This window comes from Balaenoptera ricei, chromosome 14 (assembly GCF_028023285.1).
Source record: "Balaenoptera ricei isolate mBalRic1 chromosome 14, mBalRic1.hap2, whole genome shotgun sequence".
NCBI classification, from domain to species: Eukaryota; Metazoa; Chordata; class Mammalia; order Artiodactyla; family Balaenopteridae; genus Balaenoptera; species Balaenoptera ricei.
The window spans coordinates 76290526-76309553 of NC_082652.1; the positions used below are offsets into that span (position 1 = coordinate 76290526).

The following is a 19028-nucleotide window of genomic DNA, read 5'->3' on the forward strand; positions in this document are numbered from 1 at the left end:
GAGGAACTTGCTCAACAATTTTGTTGGCATGAAAGCTAAAGCCTGTAAATTTACTCCTTGCCACCAAAGGCTTACCAACTTTTTGCATGGGGAATTGAATATTTTGTAGGCCATAATTACTGAATTTGTATTTAAAAATGATTTAAAAATGAGAAATTATTCAATGGAATATGTAGAAATATTGGGGATTTCTTTGCAAGATTACAATGGAATTCTTAGATCTTATGAAATATACAACTGAGAGTAATTCTAATCCTTTCATAAGTGTAACATTATAAAATACTTATAATTTCATAAGGAACAAAGAACAGGTCTGTTATAATAAAAAGAATGATAATTTCCCAGATAAAATTTTCATGTGTGCAAGAGGTGCTTCTTAGGGTTTATGGAGTTGGATTTTCTGTTTTTTATTACTGCTCATATACTTCTTTTAGTTCTCCAGTTTACCTCACACGTGTCTGATTGACATTATGATGCATTCGTGAGGAAATTATGAAAAGTTGTTTTCATGCAACTGTCCTGTAGTTACAAAAGAACTTCACTGCATGAAAAGCAAACATATCATTCAGCAGACAATGCTTAATCTGTTCAGGAGCCCAAACCTATTGCTGTTCAATGACAGAAGAAAGGAGAGGGATTAATTTGAAGATGCTTGTGCATGACATATGGTAATTTCTCCATAGGAAGGAAGTGTCAACTGGTGACCTCTAAATCTTAATGTTGACCTTCAGTTGTAGAATGTGTGCGCCATACGGTCCTTTTGCCTTTTCATGTGATAATTTAAGCTGAACATTTTCCTGGTAACATAACTTTTTTGGGGGGAGGGTGGGTGTTGTTCCATCTATTCTATAAGGATTATAGCATTCACAGTAATTATTTTAGAATATAAAGCATTTGTATCATAAAAATATTTTTTAAACTGAAGAATGGAGCTATGTTAGGAGTCTTCTAACAAGAGTTAAGTGTATTTAATTTAACTTTAAATTGTTATATTTTAAAAGTTGTATTTTACAAGTTGGTATAATTTAAATTGAGTTTTTATAAAATGAGTAATAAATTGAAATGATCTCAGTGAATATTGGTTTGAGAGATTACAAAATAATTTAGGCATAATGTTAGGAAGTAAATTATTAGAAAAAAAATGTAATTGACAATCCGAAGACCAAAATAAACTTTTCATCATGGGATACATTTTAAAAATTGAATTACATTTTTGCGAATTCTTAATATGTTTATTGTCATTTTTTTCATTGCAGCCTTAGTTATTTTAGAACTTCTTTTTATATCAGATGACACATCATTCAACTATAAATAGATTTTGGTTTGAACTACACTGTGATTGCTATTCAATAAAATATATCATTTTACTGCCATAATCCTTAATAATCCTACCTTTCTGATTAAAACATCATTTTTCAGTTCTACATTTACTATATTTTGCCAGCTTTGTTTTTTAGTATTCACTAACACTGAGCTTTTTTTCAGAAACCGCTGTATCTCAATTCTCTCCTCTTTTATTTCTTCTATTTTCTGCTGCAAGTTGCCGCACCTGTCGTTTCTGCTCGGTCTGATGCTGATCACTCTGGCTCGGACCCTGCTTCTATTCCTGCTTTACATACCTGTTTCTTAGTAAATGAAGGTATTCTCTCTCAACTTTCTAACAACTTTCTTTCAATCTGTGCTTTATTCTAGTATATGTTCTTTTTATCTAATTTATACATTCATCTGCTTTGTTATGTGTGAGATCCTAAAGTTTCCATTTTATAACTTGATTTGCTAATGTCAGTGATAAGGGTCGATTATAAAAATGTAATGTTATTCCTGGCTGGTATAAACCATGTTCCCTGTAATCTAGAATGCTGTTAAAGAAGTGCAAAGATGCTAATCTATGATAGGAAGTAGGCATTAAAAAGGGGGTTGGTTTTCATGATGATGTTTGCCATGTGATCTCTGGTGTTAGAGCTAATTAATTTATTTTACATGTATCATTACTCTGTGACAGACACTCTTTATTCTCTGTACACAACATGTGCCCTGGTTAGAGGGGAAAGTATTTTTGGAGCTCTGAAAATGTGAATGGAATCTGCAAACCTTTATTCCCCAAGAGCTATCTAGGATTATTTATACTGACTGGAAGCTTAACGGAACTTGTGAGCTGTGAGTTATATCCAGTCTCTTCACTGTGGGCTCAATCTTCACCAGTTTATATAATATAAAAATGAGTAAATTTACAGAATCTCATATGTAACCCAGAATGATTCTAACTCTTCACTAAAAGCAATAATACCAGTCTATTCAAACAGAAAGAATGATACAATATCTATAAAATACAGAGCCCATGTTCTAAGTACCATTCCTTTGGAAAGAAAACATGGGAACGTAAAAGTATAACTCATTTTTTGTTTGGTTTCCCTGTCATAGACCTGTACTAAGGTTTGTATGTTAAGATTGGATTTTAGCAAAAATAATTAGGGTCATATTTGTTAAGCTATTGTGAAAGGTAGTAATTTGTTGATTCAGAAACAAGCTGTTGACTTTGGACCGTGGTGAGAATCATCTTCATATTAAAATTTAGCTCATAAATAAACTTCATACTTTTATGAGACATTAAAACATTTAAGAAGTTACTAGGTAGTAATTTGTTTATATATATTTGTGTATGTATATATGTATGTATGTATATGTATGTATATATATTCCTCTGTTGAAAATAAATTATAATCTAAAATGTGTGTGCTCATCACCTTAATTAATGTAATTATATATTCTCAGTTGTTGAGAATTTCCTTACTGAAAGGGTGAATCTTTACATAGGTGGCTTGTCTCTCTCGCTCTCTCTCACTCACACCCTCTTTAACAATCCCAATAATCATTTTGAGTTTTATGGTAGGGTTTTTGTTGTTGTTGTTTTAGAATACTACAGCTTAGATTATTTCAGAACACTGATTTGCTAAAATTTTGTGGTCACGGATAACTCACCTTGTAATATGAACACTTTTAAAATAGGGTGGAAATGATTATTTGAGAATGTCTGGACACTAGTACTTTTAAGTATTGCAGTCGTTTACATTGTTTGTTGTCTTTATATAATCAATTTCCATATCGTGGAATAGAATTTTGGAAAAAACAACTTTTATTCCCATAGATTAGAGTTAATGATACTTAAAATTTTATAAATTTTAAATTAAGTTTTTATTTTGGGGAATGTAGGAATTCATTTTTTCCTCTCAAACTTGGTGTTAGTTTACTTAAGTTATGATTGTGACTAAACTTCTGATTCATTTTGTAAGAAAAGGGATCAATAAGTACGTTAATTAAAGGCCCTCTGACAGAGAATAGAAAATATCTCTGTTGACTGGTACGAAGGTAATACCAGATGGCCAGGCCTTAAGTGACATGAACTTATCTTTGGATATCTGTGTGAGTGCCCTTTTAACTGTCTCAGTACGTTCAAATCTAGAGCTCTGGTATGTGTTTATTTCTGTGCTTTTCTAAACCTGAATATATGTCTTGTTTTAGAGGGAATGTTTAGAAATGTGTTTTTCTTGTGGAATTCGTATATACTTAATGTGGAAATTTATTTGTATTTGTTTTAAAACTTTTAGAGTTCTTAGAGCTGAAATTCGAGAGGAAACACATTTAGAAATGAAATACATTGGTTATATCTTTGTACAAAATATCTAATAATAAATAGAAATCATAACATAATTGAGCAGGTCTCCCCTTTTTGGTTTAGGTTTGGTATACTTACATGCAGAAAAATATTTGAATTAGGGGGAATACCAAAGTGTTTATAATATATTACATTTTAACAGGATGGAGTCAGTTGGCTGCTATGCATTGTGTTATGCTGCCAGACCTGCTGGGATTGGACAAATTTAGGCCCCCGCTTCTAGAGATGCTGGCTCGGAGATGGCAAGATCGATGCTTGGAGGTAATATCGAGGTGATATGGATAGAAAACAAAAACATTAAAAAGGCACTGGACAAGTGTAAATTTGAAACAAAAATGTTATTTTTATCTAACTTCTTATCACCTGTTTATTATGTGATAGAAAATATGGATCCAATGATTCTAAACAGTAATGTTTCAACTTGCATATTTGTTTACTTTTTTTTTTAATCTAGTGAGTATTTGATCAAAAGTTTTATATACTTATGGAACAGTTTCTTAAGTATTGATTTCTGTACAGATCATACACATACATGCACACACACATACATACAACCCACCTCCCCCCAGATTGCACGTTCAGGTATAATCACATCAATCAAATTCTAAGTGAATAACCATAGTCCAGTGGAAGGTCCTGTGTTATAATAGAAGGGGAAGGTCTTTGGAATTAGAAGAGACCTGGGTTTAAAAATCAGTTCAGCCAGTTATTAACTTTGTGACCCTAGGCGATGTACTTAACCTATTTGAAGCTCATTTGTAAAGTGGGGATAATAATATATTCCTCACAGGATTGCTGTCAGGATCAAATAAGTACAGAGCCTGACACATGGTAGGAGCTCAGTAAATGGTAGCTATTATTTTGTGTTAATGGACTTGTGTGGTATTAGATATTGCTTGGAATATAATATCACCAGGGATTTGGAAATGTTTTATGGAGATTTTGCTTATTATAGCATTTGACCCATATAGCTATAGCAGTTTATGTCATTCAAGAGTTTTAATTTACCAAATTTAAATAGCATCCTGTCCCTTTCCTGGTCTCCCTTCCCTCAACTCCAAGTGGAATTGCAGCATACTGAAATTTTCATGGTTTTGCATTTGAATAATGTTTGAATTCACTTCAAAAGTCAGTTATAGTTAAAAACAATTTTTATTTGAATTCTTATCAGATGCTACCGAGTTATCTTTTCAATTATAAATACTCAATAAATTGATTGGTACATACCTTGACAGTTGTCTAGCTTCTTTGAACCAATGGGTGTGGCACTTTGGCCAAAATAAAACAAAACTAAACTAAAACTGTAACATAAAAGTGTGTGCCATGTTGAAAGAAAAATTGAGATAATATAATTTTGAAAAATAGTTTCCTTTTATAGAATTAATGCGATTTCATAGGAATATATTTGCTTGTTTGTTGAAAACAAATTGTTTAAGCCAGTCTTAGGTATACGTGAATTGTGTGGATTAATACATATATGTTTGTGTACGCAATATCTATTTAGCATTATAATAGAACGAAATCCACTAGACAAGGTTAAATTTCTTCAGGCTGAAAGAGAAAATATTTAATAATTCTAACAGTGAGTTTTTAACAATAATATTTATATGGAAATTAAAAAAAATTGAAAATGCCAAATTAAAGTACAAGAATATTTTTGTGCAAGCTTTGGAAAATGAAGTTTTAAACCCCAAACTGATTAAACGTTCGAACATTATTCTATTAGTGTTAAAGTATTTTTAAGTGATATCATTAACTGAAAATCTTTGATTTGCTTGCATCCAGTTTATTCAACTTTAGTACTTACTTCATTGTTTGGTTAGTAGTATTTCTCATGTAAGTAAATGTGGTTTGTATATTTTCTAGCTTTCTTTCATTATGAACTTGCTCATGTTTAAACACCTCACTCACTGGCCTGCTTCCGTTTTTTGCATTTGGTTCTGTGGTCTTAGGTCAGAGAAGCCGCACAGGCCCTGCTTCTAGCAGAACTGAGAAGAATTGAGCAGGCGGGACGGAAGGAGGCCATTGATGCCTGGGCTCCTTACTTACCTCAGTACATGGACCACGTCATATCACGTAAGAGCTCTCATGCTTTTCTACAAAGCTTTCCATGCATGTGTAGGAAAGTACCAAAACTTGCAATTATGCTTGCTACTGCCTACCTATTACCAAAAGTGAATCATTGACCTTAAGGTGAAAACAGGGGATCCTCAAATTCTGCTCATTCATTTTCTGAATCCTTACGGTTTGGAGTTTGGTTTTTTAAAAAGTTATGTAAAATAAATATCTAAATATTCACAAATTCACTGACCCCTTATAAAGTTAACCCTGAATCGAAAATTCTACCCTGTTAACACTAGCATCTGTCTCTGCCTATTTCATTATTATGATTGTGGGTACCACCTTTTTAGATACTGATCTGATATGTAAGTACAAATACAAGGCAGATCTTTCCAAGTGGAAGTTGGAATTGTGAATCCTTAAGAATCATCTGGTAGATTTAGACCAGTGTACTACTGAAAAAGAGAAAAATAGCAAGGATTTTGACTGAAGAATCTTTCAAAAGAGTATAATTTCAATGGACTGGGAAAGATCATGGGAAAAATTGTTGAAATTCTGGAATAGCTTTTGTAAAGTAAAACCTTTGCAATTATGCTGCTAGGTCTAAAGTGCATTGAAGAAGAGTTACAGTGTGCTGTGATAATTTTTTTCTTTTTAGGAAAAGTATGCTTCATTCCCAACTCATCATTTAATTCGTTATTTATTCTCCTAAAGAAGAATTCAGAATTAAAAGTTTAGCCTGTTATATTGTGTATAAGATAAAATAAATCAGTTTCACTTTTTTAAAAAGATAAAGTCTCAATGAATCTTTAAAAAAACTTTTTTACTATGGAAATTTGTCCTGGGCTTTAGGTGCATTCATTTTAAGTGACCTTTTGTCAATACCAGTTATTCTCATTTATGAGATACTCATTATACATGTCAAGACAAACAGTACATGATTGTATAAGATAGAAAATGAAAATAAGATTCAAAAAGGGTTTTAATTGTTATAACTCGTATAAGTCTACCAGATGTTTGCCAGTGGTGACTATAGTGGTTGTTTAATTAAGTATGTGACCTTGGACACTTAACCTTTTTTCAGCCTCAGTTTTGTCACAGATGAAATGAAGATGATATAGTAGGACTTTATAGGATTATTTTGAGTATGTAGTGAGTGAATCTTTGTTAAGCACATGGAACAGTACCTAATCAGTCGTAAGCTCTATATGTTTGTTAAATAAACACATTTATAATCTATAAAAATGCAAATATATATTTCACATATAACCAAAACATCACACATTAGCAACTCTAGTTACAAATTCTTTAACCTAAATAGGTAACAGACTGTTTACTGAGAGAGTATTGGTTTTTATTTGCTTACTGGGAACTTTTCTATTTTAATAAAAAGAAATTTAAGTTAAAAATCCCAGGGTCTTTAGACATACGGACTCTATGTAAGGTATTCGGCTTAAAGTTCTTATTTAAGTATGTATAGGTTTAAAATTTTGTAGAATATAAAAAAAAAATTGGGATGAAAAAAAGCTCTCCTTTTTGAGTATTTGAATAGTCTGGCATGGTGCTCTTTGTTCAGTAACTTGTGGTTATTAACTTCATAGTATTCGAGAAAATAGAGTTAGCTCATCAGCTTATCGTAAACCTTATTGAATATAAGATGCTCAAATTTAAGGACAGACTATGAGTATAGTACTGTAAAGTAGACTGAAAGTGAAACTAAATAGCAAATTGCTAGAGATCCTTTTAAGAGGAGAACACTATGGAAATTAGGAAATATTGAGAAACATTTTCAAGACAGCTTTATTTAGAATGGACTAGCGTAGAGTGGGAGATTGATTAAAGGAGAGTAAGTAGATGGGAGGCTATTACAGAAGGGGATATGGGACCAGACCATAATGTAGATAGGCGAAAAATAAAAGACAATTCTAAGCCTTAATTACAGATTGCATATAAAGGTCTAAGGAAAACATGAGAGGTTAGTACAGTGTTGTATTCTTGACAGTTTGGGAAGAGAGGTGCCATTAGCAATGGTGGTGGATGCCATTTTATTTTATTTTTCCTGGAAAGAAGAGAATGGTTTTTTCATCACTGTTTAAATAAGCACAAACTAGATTGTTCTTATGTCAAATTTAAACCTTTCCATTTATGTAAATTAAAGTTCTTGGTATTTAGCAACAGTATCTAGGAGTACTTTATAAATTAACGGAATGCTGGCTAACTTAAAACTTAATCTTATCACTTACTGTAAAATTGTATTTTTAGTGAAAGAATAAACAAATATGCATTCTGCGTGTAACTAAAACACCTCATACTAACAACTTCTGCTATAATATGTTAATCTATTCTGGAACTTTTACATTGACTGAGTGTAAAATTAGTCTTAGTTTGCTTTACTGAGAGCTTTCTATTTTAATAAAAGGATGTCAAGCTAAAGGAGCAGGGATTATGAATGTGTGAAAGGAGAAGAAAGCATACAAAAAATGAGGAATGACCACACAGGGCTGTTGGACAGATTTGCTGTCCAAAGGGATCAAAAGGTTATGGAGCCAGCTGGTGGACAGCCCACGCCTGCCATCAGCGTGCTTGTAGTGAAATCGCTCTACCACGGCCATTAATGTTTGAGGAAGTGATTGCTGTGGCAAGTGGCAGCGTAAAGCGTTCTTTAGAGACTGAACGCCTCTTTCTAGCATAGAAATCCTTTTAATCACTGAAGTAGGTAAAATATTAAGCAATACATCTGGTAAATACACCATACATCAGATATTTTCTTATAATTTAATCATTCGAGCATTAAGAAATATGCATTAATTGCCTAAGCAATATGGGCAGCTCCTAAGTTATGACCGAGCTTGGTCTAAGAGTCCCTTTGTTAGATGTTTGTCTGAAACTCAGAAACTGCTTTTACCTGAAGAGCGGAAGGTCATCCTGGGCTGTTGGACTGTGATAGCCCTTCCTCTTAGAGACCTGGAGTCTGGGGGTAGTAACTAAAGTGGGTAGGAACTTGCTCTGACTTCACACTCAGTAGGTGATTGAGCTGAGGCTAAGATGGCAATTCAGATCCACTGGGCGTTACTGACTGTGATCTTCTGGAATTTTATTTGGGTATTTGATGCAGTAACAGCCTTTTGTAGGTTTGTCTGAGAGCCTAAGGAAAGCAGTGGGTCAGAAGCCAGTTGCTTTTCTTAGGACTGTTGAGAGCATTGGAGGAGAAGCTTTTTGTGAAGCATACAGCACAGTACATAATACATGTAGTGAATGTTGGTTGGCAGTCCACTTCTCTTTCCTGTATTGGTTTCTATAGTTTTGTTCTCCGTATTGTCACCACCTCAGAATTCACTCTAATTTATATTGCCCAGGGATTCTGGCAGTAAACCAACAATCACTGGGGAGGAAAAAGGAGCAATACTCTGCCTTAACTGAAAATCCAGTTCACAAGTTTTTGTAAAAGCCAAGTCCTAATTGAGTGATATGAGAATTTTGCTTCTGATAGTGAAGCTCTGTCCTTGAACCTGTTGGGGAACATTTTATCCCTTACAAATGGAGACAGGATGTACACTTTTTTCTCTTCAATTTATTTACTTTGGTTGCACCGGGTCTTAGTTGCAGCAGGTGGGCTCCTTAGTTGTGGCTCACCGGCTCCTTTAGTTGCGGCACGTGTGCTCCTTAATTGTGGCTCGCGGGCTCCTTAGTTGTGGCACGTGAACTCTTAGTTGCGGCATGTGTGTGGGATCTAGTTCCCTGACCAGGGATCGAACCCACGTCCCCTGCATTGGAAGGCGGATTCTTAACCACTGCGCCACCAGGGAAGTCCCAGGATGTAAACTTTTGATGCCTAATTTCTGATTGAAAATTTGGGGATGAGTGCACTGTGATTCTTATTCCGCTTACAGGACCGGAATTATAAATACTGCATACATTCTTGTGATAGTGACTTAAATCAATATTGTAAATATTTTCTGAGTTATCACTCTTCAGCATGTATTCGTAACCACTTTTATATTCCAAAACACTTTTAAAAATTTTTACTGATTGTTCTTACTAAGGATGGATTACTGTCATTTTGTGAAACTGTTGTATTATGATGCAGGTGAAGGTAAAATGTTACGAGTTGTCTCAGATTTATTTTGAAGGGAAGATATTTTGCAGAACCCAATTTTATAGTTTTCTTATTTGTGACATTCTACATGTAGCGTTTTGATAATTGACTTTTTTTTTTTTTTTAATGAGGTCAAGCACCTGCTAGTTTATGAAATACACCCACACTTGCCCTTCATTCCGGGCAGTGACTACTTGGAGGTAAATGCTGATGCTTCCTGATTTCCTTTGGCCTGTGTTTCAGGGTGACCTTACAGGGCATGAGGTCACAAGGGTAATTATTTCTTGTACGTTGTGTTCTGCTTGCTCACAGTGGCTCATCTCCTTCTTTAATTTCAGAAACATTAAACACATAAAAGTTACTACCATTATATAAATCAAAATCTTTTCCAAAGAGGGTGCTATTGTAATTTTATGCAGTTATGGCTGGTGTAGTATTAATTTGTAAATTTATCGTCTCAGCTATTGATAAAAGGATGTGTAACACATCGTGTTTAATATGTATTGATGTCATCAGAAAGAACAATCCTTTGTTCTTATCGAGTCCCTGCCTTTTTAGCTTCCTTTTGTGTTAAGGTTACCAGGGTTAGGCTAGTCTTTTTATCCCCCTTGGAAACAGAATAGGATTTCTTTGTTCAGTGAAAGACACTCCTAGTAAATGTTTTGGGTTTGACTTTCAACAAGCTACACTGTAGTACCTATTTTAACCTGGAATTGAAGTCACTTTTCTGATGGTTATAAAGTAGTGGTCATTCTGAGCACAAATGTGGATGGACCAACACATACAAGAAGGTAAGATGGAACTATACATTACAGAGGTAGTGGAAAACTATATTGTAGCTAGAAAAATAATTTAAATATTAGTGCATTCTTTGGTAGGCAGGTATTTTCAGGGTTTGCTGGTGGGGAGAGGATGGGGAAAAGGATAGTGAGGGGGTTTGATTTAAGTGAATCTCTCCACCCCCCCCCTCCCCCCGAAAGGCCTTAAACTACACAGCAGTCCTTCCTCCTTTTTTCTGTATGCCTCAGTTGTTTGGAATTCTCTAACAGTCTTGTTAGGAATGACTTTCTAGATAACTGAGGGTTTAAAAATCACTAGGTGCAGATTCTAAAAAAAAAATTAACTCTTTGTGTTGAAATATTTCAAAATGTCTCTGGCTTATTGAACATCTTCTCAGTAGCCAGAATTGTTGTTTTGGCCCAGGCTGTAAAATTACCACCATTTGATTACTAAAGAGAGTAGACTTACCTGAACATAAAAGTACCCAGATTGCTATGCCTCTTGCATTTCATATTCTATTTTTAAAAATAATTTTTCTTTCTCCTCTTTTGATTGTCTAGTAATTGGTACCAATTTTTATTGCTGTCAGGCTGTTTTGTCTCACCCCGAGTAGCTCCTGTCCTGATTTCTAATTTACCGTTTCCAGTGTTCTGAGGCGTGCAGAAAAGCCAAGTTAACAAACTTATTTCAGTTAAGTTTAGAATAAGAGTAAATTGGCTGAGAATAAGGTCTCTCTGATGAAAAGAAACCCCCAAGCTTTAGTGTGAGCACTTTGTGGAGCCCCTGTTGGCACCTCACCTTCTGCTGACTTGACTGCTTTCTCAGGTCTTCTCTGGCATTCTGCGTGTATGTATCTTTTGGAGAAAAATATTCGAATAAAATTGGGGAAAGAAAGGTGGAAATCATTTGGTTGTTTACGAAGAACTGATATTTCTAAAAAGACTTCTTTTATAACTAATGCCTGTTTTGTGAATCAGCTGAAATTAAAGCATGAGATTTCCTTAGAAATCTCTATAACCGTTGTCTTATGGCATTCACAAAACCAGTTGGAAATGATTGTGCATTGTGATTAGAAAGGGAAAGTATTAAATTATGCCTAAGTGATGTACATGGAAAGTATTTCATGTTCTGTGGGAATTCCTGTATCGTGAGGCAGAAAGGGTTTGTCTTAAGACAAACTGTATTATGCGCAGCGCACTGTAGTTGTAATGTATCTGTTTGCAGTAGTTTCGTTGAGACCTAAGGGATTTGTTCCTCTTTCTTCTTCCGGAGTGCCAGAGCTGTTGAGCTTACTTTTAAGTACTTTAGACTGATCATGTGTTTAACAGCTTAAACTGTTCTACTTATCTATATTTGGCTACTAACCTAAGAGAATAAGTGAAATTTCTTCTTAATCGGTCACAGCTATCTAAAGGAAAATCCTTTCGTTTCATGTGACTGGAGTTCTTTGAGGTGATATTTAATATTTTTGTAATTTTCCTATTGTCCTTTGAACAAGTTTTGGAAATTAGAGTAGTAAAGTGGTAAATTAAAAATGAAAGCATCGTTGGATTGATTGGTTATTTAGACCTTACTGCTAAGTAATAAACAGAAAACTCTGTCACCCAGTGAGGCTGTGGGTTAGGAACTCCGCTGGATTAAGCTTGAAGTCCTCTGTATAAGAGGCTACAATGATATAGCCAGCAGTCTGGTTTCAGGTTATCAGTAGGAGCCCGGTGACAGTTTTCCACCTTGTGGAACAAAGCAAGGAGTGGAGCGTGAGGAGATTCTATGACTCGTTCCTTGGTGAACAGTGAGGAGTTGAGGAGGTTCCATCGAGTGCGAGGCTCCTTGCCTGCTTCCTTCCTCCTCATTCCATTCAGGGAACCCTGGTTATCAACTGGCTCCTGTGGAAAAGCTTCTGGAGTGGAAAGGATTTGAAATCATTTCAGTTATTTTCTCATGTCCCCGCCTTCTCCTCTTTGACAGGCCTCCCACTCTCCCTCCCTTCAATGCAAAAATTAACTCTGCTAGAGCTGTGGTCCATGGCAAGGCCCCTAGGAGGCATGGCTGGCTTTCTTTGAGCTGTTTGTACACTTACTACCTGCTTTAAGAAGTTGAAGGTACTTAAGCCTATGCAGACGACTTATAAAAGAAAAACTCATTCAACTGGTGACACATTGTTTTACAAAAATGGTGTTCAAATTGAAATGCCTGGTATACCTTTAGCGGAGGTTCCTAGTGGCCTTTGCTATAATAAATGACTTAATATTAGTTGCTATGAAGAGTATGATATTGATTTGTGCCATTAGTCTCTTGCTGATTTGCTGAAGAACAAAAATGTATAATGCTAATGGAAATAAAGTACTTTACAAAACACTGCACACGAATACTGGCACATGTCTTTGTAATAGAACAAGTGTCTAGTAAGCTTTTGAGTATAAATTTTCTTTATTCTCGTACAGATTATTTCAGTACAGATACTTAGAGTCCTGTTGAACTTGCTTTTACAGAGCAAAAAGCTGAATTGATGATCTTGTGATGTATTAAATCTTCAGATACTGAATATGCACGAACAAATCCAACTTGGATGGGATGTGAAACGTTTATAGTTTTGCACCACATTTCTAATTTTATTATCGCCTTATATTGACTGGATATTAGGTATAATTGCATTGTTTTAATATTTTAGTTCAAAGCCTTGCTATGATATGCATGTGACAGAATAGATCTTACCGTGTGGAAGGAAAACAGTAATTTAAAGTTATTATAAGAAAAAATCACGTGAACCTATTTTACCTGTAATATTTATATCGTAATAGCAAATGGTAGATTTTGTTCTAGTGTTGTTTATAAATTTTGGGATTAAAATGATCAAATTATGCTAAAATATTTTTGCCTAATTCATTCTCCTTCTTGTTCCCTGCTTTTTTGGGGAAGAATGATATTTTATATTTTATTTTTCCTCAGTAATATTGTCCCAAAGATTTATTACGTCTACTATCTATTTTTATTAAGCAAGTTTTGATACAAACAAGTATTTTAAATGTGTTTTAATATTGTGCATGTGCATGACATTTGCAGACTTGGTTAGTATTTTAGCACCTTTAGTACACAAACATAAAGAAAAAAATTGTTTTATTGGTTTGAGCACCCGAATTGACCCCAGCAAGATTGAGATTGATCTGGTTTCTTTCAGCCTGTTAAATGCCAATCCAGTCATCTGTAACAGTACTTAGTATTTTTGTAATTTTTCTGTACATATTTTCTGTGTGTGTTCTATAAAACTTACCCATCACTTGAAAAGATTCTCCGTGCTTTATTTAGAGATGACAACAACCACAACCACCTATTTGATTGCTTTTTGTTTTTAAAAATTGTCTCTACAGTTAATGTCTGTGCTCTAATCACAGTTCTTTTTTGTAATCCTTATGAAAGGACTTTATATTTTACTAGGAAAAGATGATGAGACAGACTTACATTTGAAATGTGTACCTGAACTAAAGAACACTTAGCTTTGGGGAATGGAAATAGAAGAGGAAGGATGGGTCTTAATATTTGAATATTCCCACTGATTTTTAAGAAATATAATTAACCTACATCCCTCTGATAATTAAACATTATTAAATAAGTTCTGGCATACCTTGTGGATACAAAGACATAAATTTAGCTTATTTCTGAGAACTTTTCTGTCTCAGGCATGAAGTAAAGAAGGCTTTTTCTTTACTTTCTGCTAAGGGGTGGCTAGCAGGTCTTACTCAGGTTTGGTTTTGTTTTGTTTCATTTCGTTTTGATTTTTGCTTGCTTGTTTTCTTTCTCCTAAAGCAAGGGTGAGTCTTCAAAATAAATAATATCAGAGTCAGAGGAACTAAACTAGGAGTGAATCTCTGAACCTGGGTGATGGGTAGAGGATTGGGCATTTATGGTCTTAATCTGAAGTGTCATGGTGCTTTTCATAAATTACTTACATAAGGTTGAAAGTGACCACATAATCTTGGGTATAATCTATTTTATGGTATGATCAGGATCCTGAGACCATCCCAAGCCCTCCCATATAGAAGTTGGATGGGCATTTGGGACCAGAGGCCTTTCCCATTCCATTTCATCACTTCTGTGTCCACTTCTATGGAGAAGAGATTTAAGCATAGTGATTCTCAAAAGGTGTAGAGTGAGAGGCAGGAGAGATGAGTTTCAAAAGGTGATTCTCCTAAACATAACTCCCTCCTCAACCAAGAATCTATAATCATTCACTTTGTAGTTGACATTAATTAGGTAGAAAATACTGTTTTTTCGAAGGATTTTTCTAATGATGAATAAGCAACAAATTTACCGAACCCGATTATTAGTTGGGAAGTCCAATGGAAAGAGGGGTGTTGGAAGGTCTGGCAGCTCTTTCTGCTTCACCACGCATTAGCTGTGACCCCAGAGAGATCACTAAGCCTCTACACTTCCTTATGTATTTCACAGTTTCTGTTTATGTGAAAGGAGAAGAATGAACAAATTGTGTTTTTTTTTTGATAGTAAACTTCTATGTGAAATCTTAGTCAGAGTTCCAAACTATAAAACATTAAAAAGAATTAAATAATTTCTTTAGGCAGTTTAAATCTGTGTGTGTGTGTTTGAAAAATCGTTTCTTGTGCCTTGAAACCCTCATGCTCTTCATTTGTATTCTGACATTCGTCATCGAAAACTAGTTAACTGTCTGTTCCCCAAAAGCCTCTTGCTCTAGCCAGTGGTTCCCCTCCTCCATGCCCCCCGCCGCCACCACCAACACACACAATGGTACAGGGCAGAGTTACAAGCTTTACCTTGATAAACAGAATTCCTAAGTTTTGTTACCATGCGGAACGACTTTTAGTTTCTATATAACCCTTACCATTTCTGTATGGCTACCTGTGAAATATATTCTACTTCTCCAGCAGATGACTGTGTTCTTAATAGAGCTTCAGAGTAGCTTGTACCTAGTAGAGTGCTCGCAGAGTGTGGGCTTTAAACGTATTGTGTGAAATGCTCCCCGTTTTGTGTGCTCCTCATTTTTTTTAATTGGTTGTGTGGTGTTCCATTTTGTGGGTGGACCATGTTTTATTCAACAAGTTTCCTATTGATGGGTATTTGGGTTGTTTCCAGATTTTTGATCTTATGGACAGGGCTGCAGTAAATAGATTTGTGCATATGTCTTTTCATTTTTTGATAGTGTATCTTGGCTACATTCCAAGAGGTGAGATTGCTGAGTCCAAGGATAAATGTATGTCTAATCTTTTGTTAGATATTGCCAAGTTCTTTGCCATAGGGGTTGTACCATTTTGCATTCTCAACGATGATGTATTTGAAGGGCTGTTTCTCTACATCATTTCCAAAAGAGTATACTGTCATGCTTTTGGAATGTTGTAACTCTGATAGATGAGAAATGAAATGTCAGTGTTGTCTTATTTTGTATTTTTATTGTTAAGAATGAGTTTATCATCTTTTCGTATATGTGTCTTGTATTTCTTTTAAAGTAACAGTTCATGTCTCTGGCTCATTTTTATATGGGGTTGTTTGATTAAACGTTTTTGATATATGGTTCAAGTATTTCCTGGTTTGTTATTTTTCTTTTTACTTTGCTTATGATGTTTTTTTTTCTCATCACCCAATTTATTGACCCTTTCTCGTATTGTTTCAGGATTTTGTGTCAAAATTATGGGAGTTTTCCTTGCTATTGGAATTCCACATATCGTTTCCAGTTTTTCCTTACGTGTCATTTGGAATTGGTGCTGCTTAAGTGTGTAAAAAATGGATATTATCTTTTTCCATATGGCTATCTGTTTATCTCCAAAGCACTTACTATACCGAGTTTCTATATATAGTGTTGTCTGTTTTCTAGTTTGTTCCATTGACCTGTAGATAATTCATATTTTAATATTTAGTAATTCTGGCTCAAGCCCTTCTTTTTGAGGCTTCTCCTGGATGTTCTTGCTTGTTTGTTTTTCCAAATGAACTTTGTAATCAACCTATTTAGCTCTAGGAGGGGAAAAACCTGATGGCATTTTCATTGGGATTCCATCTAATTTATAAAGAAACTTAGGGAGAACTGATTTTTTTATAATGTTGGATTTCCATCCAAGAATATAGAATGTCCTTTAATTTATTCAAGTCTACTTTTTTGTCATTCGGGAGATTTAAAATTTTCCTTATGTAGTTTTGGACATGTATTAAGTTGTTGCTTAGGTAGTTAATTTTATTGTTCTTCCATTATAACATTTAACTGGCTTTTGTCTGTATATGTGAATACTGTTGATTTTGTTAGTTACATAACCTGATACTATTATAAAAATTTCTTACTGATTCTATAAGTGTTTCCATTGATTCTTTGGGGTTTTTCAGATATATATAATTATATCATTTGGAAATAGAGACAGTCTTCCCTCTTCTTTTTCAACTGCTATGCCTCTGACTGCTTTCTTCTATACAATTGTATTAGCTAATACCTCCAACACAATGTTAAATAGGGACTATGACTATAAAAAAGATTTTATTATATAATAATAATGAGTTTCTGTATTTTGAAGGTAGAATTTTTTAGTTTGCAGTTGAAGCTATACCATTTGGCTAACTCATATTCTCCCAGTTGGTGGGATTTGTAGGACACCTATACACATAGTACCACTAGGAGTGGTGCCTCCCCCTCAGATTACTGAGGGACTTCACCAGGAGAATATCTGTCTTTTTCATCTCCACTCGAAGATTTCTTTATTACCCCACCATCTCACTCTCCCTTCTCCCTACTCAGGTAGTCTCATGACTTTGGGGAAGTAAATCTAGTTATTTTTCATCTAAAAATGGAGTACCTTTGAATCACAGATATGTATGTATCTACTGATTATGTATGTTTGTTCAAGACTATTGATTTTAAAGTCAACCTTTTTAGAAAACTCAACAAAAAAATCAGCTGATATAAAAAAGATTTCTACATTGATAATATGGTAGGGTTTCACTTGAAATATGCTAATGTTTCTAAAATTTAAATTTCCACCAAAAATACTTAATAGTGTTTTACTACTAAAAATGAGATACAGTGATCTAATATGTCATCTGTCATCAAGTTTGCAGGAAGATAGCTTTGTCTCAGTAATTATGTTGAATAATACAAAAGAAGAAAAAAATCAAATGCCTACTAAATCCATGCAATGTGGTAGGTGCTTTTACATTTTCTTCAATTTCATTAGATTAAAATGTACTGATGAGTGATCTAAAAGGTATGCATGAAATGGAAGGAAATTAAAAGGGAAGTTAAGAAAATCAAGACCATCTCCACATTTTCTACTGTAGTTCTTAAAGTAGTTTTTTTTGTTTGTTTCTTTTTGGTTTTGTTTTGTTTTTTAGTTAGAGAAAGAGGAAAGAAATCAAACCGCAGTTGTACCTTTAAGGATTGAAGACCCTCCCCTTTGTTTGAACCTTAATAATGGAATCTTATATGCAGGAGAAAAAGTCACCCTCTAGTAGTTTATTGGAGATAAATGGAAATTTTAGGGGTTTAGTCTCTGATTGGTAATTAATTAGTTCCACACAGTTTTAAAAATATAATTGACATACAACAGGTATAAATTGGATACATAGGAAAAGGGGAAGAAGCAATTAATTCTGACTGAAGACTAAATTCATTAAAACATTCCAATTTCAAATTTCTTTACCAGGTTGGTGATCATTCTCCAGGTACTGTATCTCTTCATTAGAGTAATAGATTTTTCCCATTCTCAAAGAAATGACCCCATCTCTTGGATTCATCAGAATAAACTTTTATCAGTCTGTCTCAAAATATAGCCAGCAAAAATGTAAAGCAACGTTAAGTCATTTGACCAAATTGTACTGTACACATACTCAAGAGTATGACATTGTTCTAGATGCTGGATATTTAAAAAAAAATGATATCCCATTTAATTTGGTGGTCTCCATCTCCACTTGGATGTTTATAGCTACTTTAAACCTATCATCTTCATCTATAAATTTTCTTTTTTCTATTTTTTTCTATCACTTTTTGTCATTGCCACCCGTTTTATTACATACATATGTATCTCCTAGCTAAATATATACTAATTTTGGAAGTGTTCCTATAATCTATTATGTGATGATTGATGGTTTATTAATGGATTAAAGACTAAAATATTTCTTTGGTTAAAAGCATTTTATTTTAAAAAGATATAATGATTTTATTTTATTTTTATAATAGAAAATTTAATCATAATAACTAGATAATAATGACTATATGGAGAAAGTGTCTCAATCAGCCTTGGTGTGGAACAACACATTTCTATCAGTAATAGTGATTATACGGCAGGGGCAGGGCGAGTTGATGTTGATAGGATCTCTTTGGATGAAATATATCTCACTTCACCTGAGTTGGAGGTTTTGACTAGGAACTCTGAGACTCATTAGACTAGAGCAGTGCTTCCTAACCCAGAA

At 34.3% G+C, this 19028-nt stretch overlaps 1 protein-coding gene across 4 annotated transcripts in view; it reads left to right on the top strand.

The window, feature by feature from the left end:
• Nucleotides 1–19028, top strand: part of WDR7 (WD repeat domain 7) — a 357939-nt gene that overhangs the window by 119112 nt on the left and 219799 nt on the right. For 3 of the 4 annotated variants that reach the window (XM_059894160.1, XM_059894162.1, XM_059894161.1), the window contains 3 exons: nt 1541–1639; nt 3816–3934; nt 5626–5749. In XM_059894160.1, the coding sequence (XP_059750143.1) occupies nt 1541–1639; nt 3816–3934; nt 5626–5749 (342 nt within the window). The remainder of the gene's footprint in view (nt 1–1540; nt 1640–3815; nt 3935–5625; nt 5750–19028) is intronic. The other variant, XM_059894163.1, reaches the window with a different exon arrangement.